At 37.8% G+C, this 7,355-nt stretch overlaps 1 protein-coding gene across 1 annotated transcript; it reads left to right on the forward strand.

The window, feature by feature from the left end:
• The first annotated feature begins 4,524 nt into the window (after positions 1-4,524).
• LOC133852224 (putative UDP-rhamnose:rhamnosyltransferase 1) lies at positions 4,525-6,066 on the forward strand. The gene has a single exon (XM_062288926.1). It carries the CDS (start codon positions 4,546-4,548, stop codon positions 5,950-5,952), a length of 1,407 nt encoding a protein of 468 aa, XP_062144910.1. The 5' UTR covers positions 4,525-4,545; the 3' UTR covers positions 5,953-6,066.
• Positions 6,067-7,355: the final 1,289 nt, after the last annotated feature.

Below are 7,355 nucleotides of genomic sequence, written 5' to 3' on the forward strand. Positions count from 1 at the left end.
AAAAGATGGCTTTGACTCTCCATGGAAGCTCTGCAAAAAAGACATAAGCTATCACTAACAAGACCTCAACCACACATCTTCTCTCGGATAGTAATAGCTTTATGGAAAGCTAACCAAAGAAAGAAAGCATGCCTGGGAATAGCATAAGCAAACCAAACAATGTTATACCGATTAACCACAGGATATCTAATCCTCAGTTTTTCCCAAGTCTCTGCAATAGAAAACTGATCAGACTTTGAATCCCAAATGGCTTGATCAAGACCTCCCAACTCCACCTCAGGCAAGCGACTTTGGATAGCAACAATGGCATCAGACCTAGTACTAAGCCAAAACCAAGATCCATTTTTAATAATTGAATCCAATTTCGGTCCAATACCATGATCTGCGTCATAAACTGTTCTCTGCCCATAGACATTAATCAAACACCCAGCCGGATGCCAATTGTCATACCAAAGAAAAATCTTCCGGCCATCACCCACCTTATACCTAATAATCCTCTAGCAATATCCCTGAGTTTGAGGATTTTTCTCCAGCACCAACAAGCATTTTGAGGGATGGAAACTTGCCAAAAACTCCACCCTTTAAGCCAATTTTCATGTACCCCAAGCAACCCATAATGAACTAGATCTGGAAAAGAGAGACCAAATGTGGTTTAACATGGACACCTTATTCCATAAAGCTAAACTCCTAATCCCCAAACCACCTTCAGATTTTGGAGTACAAACACGATTCCAAGCAACTTTAGCATTGGCCTTTATTAAACTTCTGCTCTATAAGATGAATAATCTTCATAGGAAGAATAAACACTCTAGACCAAAAAATTTGGACGCTAAAGAGAATGGAAGTTAAGAGCTATAACCTCCCTGCAAAAGATAGGTGTTTAACAAGCCAGGAGTTCATCTTTGCTGTAATCCTTTCCACTAAGACAGCACAATCAGCAACTGAAAGTTGTTTAGTGGTCAAAGGAACCCCCAGGTACCTGACTGGGAGGCTGCCTTCTTTCATCCGAAGCAACTCCAAGAGACAATTCTTTTCTTCATAGTTCAGACCAGCACTAAAAAAGGAACTTTTCTCAAGGTTGGCTTTGAGACCCGAGAGGCATTCAAATTCATCAAGAACCTTCTTAACAACTCCAACATAAGAAGAATTTGCAGCAAATAAAATAAGAAGGTAGTCAGCAAAACACAAATGAGTCAAATTAATAGTTTGACATTTCGGATGAAAAGAGAAACCAATTGAACCATTAGCAACCTCATCCATTAAAAGAGAAAGGATTTCCATGGCAAGAACAAAAAGATAAGGAGAGAGAGGGTCTCCTTGTCTAAGCCCTTTCTTACCTTGGAAGAAACCAACAAGTGAACCATTAAGAGAAATGGAGAAACTAGGACCGGAAATACAAGCTTTAACCCAAGCAACATAGGTTGTAGGAGCACCAAAGCAATGTAAACAATGAAGGATGAAGTCCCAACTGACCGAGTCATAAGCTTTTATAAGATCACCAACTCACTTTTAAAAAATTAGTTTTTGATGCATGAGTTTCCGTGAAGTCAAAATAAGTCATTCCATGAGTTTTCCGTCTAGTATTTTTAGACCGTTAATGTTATGTAAGCTTTTTTTTAATTTTTCTAAATCTCCTTCGAATATATATATATATATATATATATATATTTCACTTTAATAAAAAATATATATATTTTTTTAAAAAAAAAAAATAAATTTATAAAGAAGTCACCCCACCGTTGGGCACTCCCAACGGTGGGGGTGCCCCTTTGGGTGGCCTGCAAGCATCAAAAGGCTAAGGTCATGAATGAATCAAATTTCTGCAAAACCAAGCAGAAAAAATACCCATGAAAATCTGTAAGACCCAAAGAAAAAGTAAAAAAATCATCAGATTTAACAGGTTTTTTTTTTTTTTTTAAAGATAACAAAAACAGATCGGCCCATATAAACATTGGACACCTCCCAAAGATTCCTCCAGATTTGTCGACCACCTTTGTTAACTTTCGTGAAGCTGCCCTTAGAGCACTTCTACTGAGCTCCTCAAAATTTCAGTAAATTTTGACGAAAAATATCATTTTTGTTATTTTAGCTATCTAATTTATAAAAGCTCTAAATATTAAACTCTCCAAATATTCTATACCTTATAATAAATACTATTTTTTATTTCCTTTTCAACTAACTTACTTTTTTTTTTTTTTTTTTATTTGGATTGTTCTAGAATTCATATCTCAATTTCCATTTTCTTTCTCTTCTATCACGCACACTTCTATTATTTTCTTCTTCTTTCTCTTATTTCCTTCTTTCTCTAATCCGATTCATCTTCCTTCTTCGCTTTCCACACCGAGAGACAGTGAGATAGTGAACGAGAGAGAGAGAGAGATTGAGATCAAGGGAGAGAGCACACCGGGAGAGATCAGACCTGAGAGATCGGGAGATAGAATTGGAGAAGATCCGACCGTCCAGAGCCGCCGATTTTCGGTGGGTTACATGGACTGTCGCCGGAAGAGCAGGAGGCACAACGATCGGTGGCCTGTGGAGTGATTTTCGGTGAAATCGCTCTGTAACCTGTGACCAATTGGAACCCATTTTCTAGGAGATCTAAGACTTGAGAGACCCAGCCCGATTGTGGAGGACTCGTAGCAATCCGACGAACCCAAAGACCCACGTCCATGGGTCGTCGGCCAGAACCCATCTCTGGTGGACGTGAGGTGATTTTCCAGTGAAAATCGTGGCATTCCAATGGGTTTCCGATGGGTGTTTTTCGGTGAATTGAGAGCTGACTTTTGGTGAATTTTTCTGTAATTAAACAGAAAATTCTTAATGTAATTTCTTGTGTTTTTTATTTGGATTATTATTAATTAATTTGGGCTATTATTGATTAATGGGTTTTAATGATCCGTGTGTATTTTTGGTGTTGATCTCCCTGTTCCGGCCGATCGTGTTTCTTGTGTGTTTGCTGTGATATTTCCGGTTGTCTCCCGTGTGATTTTCGGTTGCGTGTCTTCCCTGTGATATTTTTTGTGTTGATTTTCTGCTCATCAACGACCTTTCCAGCGAAAATGGAATAAACAAATGCAAAATAACAACAAACGATCGACTTTGCCCTCGTATCATTAGACGAGGGTTTTTGATAATCATCAATTTTACTGTAGAGGCGACGAGCTCGTTGGAGACGAGATTTTGAGCCAAATCATCTGATTTTGGTGATTTGTACAAAACCAAAAAACGCAAAAGCCACCACGGACGTACCACATCATTTACACTTTTTTTTCTTTTAAAAAAAAATTATATATATATAAAGTAAGTCTAAAAAAGAGATTTAAAGACAGCTCAACACTCAAAAATTAATTTAAAATGTCTAAATTTAAAAATGGTTATGCAATGTCATTATAATTTTAAATAATTGTATGACGATTATTTTATAACCGTAAATCTCCTTTGGCGGAACGGTTAGGGTTATAAAAATATAATAACTTTTCACAGAAAGATTGATCTTGTCTGAATAGAACTGTATTCAAGCCAAGCTTGACACTGAGTCACTGACAGATTCAGCTCGAATACATAGAATAGAGGCTTGAACTTGGCTCGAACTCAAGCCGAATTTTGAAGGATTGTTCGAACTTGGCTTGTTAATAGTCTAGCTGATCCTCCGATCGAGCTCAAGTGGCTCGAGCTCGATTGAAATTTTATAATAAATTTTACTTTTTAAAAAAAAAAAAAAATAGTAGTATTTTAACTTTGATCTATATTCCCGTTCTAAATAAAAAGTTTGTAGTATTACATATATTATGTTTACTATGTTAATATTTATAACATATTTATACACTATAATTATAGAATCTTTTATATATATATATATATATTTATATATACGAAGACCGTATATACACAAACGAGTTAACGAATTTATACAAGTCAACCTCACGAAGTTTTTTTGAGCTGAACCTATATCTTATTTAATATACGGACAAATTATTGTATTAGGAAATACTTATTTATTTTCCGAACAAAAATATATGAAATTTATGAGAGCGGAAATCAAACCGATTTGAAGAGTAGCCGTCTTCATCCGACAATAATCTGCTCTAGATCTTGCGGTCGTTGTTGAAAGACGAGTGCTTTGACTGATGAGACCCAAACGAAGTACTTTGTTAAATATGGGCCATTCAATATTAATTTTGGGGGTGTTTGGCAAAGGAAGGAAAAGAGGAATGAGTAGTGCATTGGTCAGTCTCGAACAGTGAGCTTAGTCTATTCAAGTGAGCAACTTCAAATTTAAATTTACTAATTTCCAATTTTGCCCATAAAAAACGTCCACTTTTGTTTCATCTAACCTGAGACCTGTGAGATGGACAAAATTGGAAATGTGCTGTAGACTGTAGTTTCAGCTGCAGCACAGAAGCCGAGTCTACTTTTCCTAAGACCGGCAGTTGGCCTGGGACCAACATAAAACAGTACATCAGTTCATGATCCTGCCACTATCTCAATTCTCAGCCAAGGAGAAGAGACGAGATATATATAGGATAAACTCAGAAGGCCATAACCATGAACTCCATGGCTGAGCAGAAGAAGCTTCATATAGCCCTGTTTCCATGGCTAGCCTTTGGTCACATGATCCCTTTTTTAGAGCTCGGCAAGCTCATAGCCCAAAAGGGTCACTGTATTTCATTCATATCAACCCCTAGAAACATTGAACGCCTCCCGAAGATCCCACCAGATTTAGCACCTTCCATAACTTTCGTGAAGCTGCCCTTACCCCACGTAGAGAATCTGCCAGAAAACGCAGAAGCAACCATGGACGTACCATACCACATAATCCCATACCTTAAGATAGCCCACGATGGTCTCCAAGATCCTTTGTCTCATTTTTTAGAAACTTCGGCTCCTGATTGGATTATTCACGACTTTGCCCCTCACTGGTTACCACCAATCGCCACCAAGCTAGGCATCTCACCGGCTTTCTTCAGTATTATCAAGGCATCATCCTTGTGCTTTCTCGGACCGTCAAAGTCGAGTACAAGGACGGAGCCCGAGCATTTCACTGTCCCTCCCAAATGGGTCCCCTTTCCAACCAAAATAGCGTTTCGATTCTTTGAGGCCAAGAAAATCTTTGACCACCATGAAGTCAATGATTCCGGTGTTTCAGACGTGTTTCGTCTCGAGATGGTACTCTCAGGCACCGAGGCCTTGGCTATTAAAACCAGCATGGAGGTCGAAGGTGAGTGGTTGAAGCTCCTTGGAGAGCTTTATAATAAACCCGTAATTCCAGTGGGCTTATTGCCACCCTCGGCGCAAGAAAACGGAGACAGCAACAAAGATTGCAGATGGGATGTGATTGTTGAGTGGTTAAACAAGCAAGAGAAAGGATCGGTGGTTTATATAGCACTCGGAAGTGAAACTCAACCAAGTCAACAAGACTTCACAGAGCTGGCTCTTGGACTTGAGCAATCGGGATTGCCCTTCTTTTGGGCTCTAAGAAAACGAAGCGGCTCTGTAGGTGGGGATTCAGTTGAGCTACCGGAAGGATTCGTGGAGCGAACCGAAGGTCGTGGGATTGTTTGGACGGATTGGGCGCCTCAGTTGCGAATATTAGCTCACGGATCGGTGGGGGGTTTCTTGACTCACTGCGGTTGGAGTTCAGTGACGGAGGCATTGCAATTTGGACGCGCACTCATTCTGCTGCCCTTCTTGACGGACACAGGATTAATAGCAAGGTTTTTGGAAGAGAGGGAGGCAGGAGTTGAGGTGCCCAGAAATGAGCAAGACGGGTCGTTTACAAGGGACTCAGTGGCCAAAACGTTGAGGCTGGTTATAAAGGATGTGGAGGGAAGGATTTATCGGGACAACGCCAAGGAAATGGCTAACATATTCGGAGACATGGACCTCCAGTCCAGATACACCGACAAATTTGTTGAGTTCCTTCAAAACCACAGCCGTGTCGGTGTAGCATGAATTTGCCTTCTTGTTTAGCCTACTCTTACGCATGAATAATGTTCCACGTGTGTGAAGTTGAAAATATTTTTCTTCGTTTTTATTGATAGAAGGTACTTGTTATTTTGTATTCTCTCAAAAAAAAAAAAAAAAAATTAGTAGTTGAATTCGTAAAACTCACACCTTCATTTATGAAGGTTCTAAAAATTTAATAGCTGATTTTACAAAAAGTTGGATAAGAGATGGATCTGAACATACAAAATCTAGATTGAAACTCCCCTGAAAATGATTCAATCTCATTTTATGTTGATTGAAACCGGGTGAGAACACACAAGTTGCACCGTTACAAATTCAACCATTGTAGTTAGAAGTGATAGTGTTCTAATAAATAGGGACATAAGGACCCTAAAACGAGTGGAGCGAAAGAAAATAATTAAGATTTTGTACATAAAATTGTCATTAAATTTCATCATTGCATTATATACTTCTAAATAAATCAGTAAATATTATATTATTGAAACAGTTAATTCACTCAATTATAGTATGAGATTGTGGTGATATCCACAATCACATGAATGATTATGCAGTTTTGAAGGAAGAAGATCAGGTTGGCTAGGACTCATATGTTGATCCTGATATCTATGGATTACTTTTGATAGCTTTAATATTCCAAGCTAACATTTGTGTAGTCAGTTATATTTATTTGTAATTAATTGCGTTACAGCCAATATTATTTTACGTAACATGTTTAGAAAGACGTTTGTATTTCGGTAAGTTTTTATGTATGTGTATGTGCTGTTTGTGGCGCTTGTTTTGATGTACTTAGAGTGCTTAATATGTGTAGAAGAAAACTGTGTGTAATTAATATATTGAGGTGATTCAGTCAGCTATTATGTGTTGTGTTATCAATTCCTAAGTCTCTAAAAGAAAAAATATATTTCGCTGCGAAAGTTCATCTCTGATGTAGTAACGTCACGTAGAAACCGGAGGTTTCTGTTTACGAATTTGCTTGTTCAAATTTGGAGTGTTACAATGAATATCACGGCAGAAAATCAAAGAAATGGCGACCCGACCCGACCCGGATATGAGTTTCAAACTCGGCTGAAGCTAGGAATGATGGCACACGTTTTTTTTTTTAAAAAAAAAAAATAATAAAAAATAGAAGATCAATTCGGTAGACGGTAATTAACAAGCCTTAATAAGGGGTAAAACAAACAAATTTGTATTAAAAAAAAAAAAAGTAAAAAAGTCATGTGCTACGCACTTGTTGCAAATTCCATCTAGTTTGACGGAATGACAACATTGAAAATTTTGAAAACTTTGTAAGAACACATTGCAAATTTTTAAATTTTAATAGCCAAATTAAAAACGGGTGACATTTTCGTGGAAATGAATTGTATTTAACCATTTATGTTATTACTAAT

Source organism: Alnus glutinosa, chromosome 12 (genome assembly GCF_958979055.1).
Source record: "Alnus glutinosa chromosome 12, dhAlnGlut1.1, whole genome shotgun sequence".
Classification (NCBI taxonomy): domain Eukaryota; kingdom Viridiplantae; phylum Streptophyta; class Magnoliopsida; order Fagales; family Betulaceae; genus Alnus; species Alnus glutinosa.

Bases quoted from the DNA above. Each gene is read 5' to 3' on its own strand.
- LOC133852224 (XM_062288926.1), top strand. From the start codon at position 4,546: ATGAACTCCATGGCTGAGCAGAAGAAGCTTCATATAGCCCTGTTTCCA.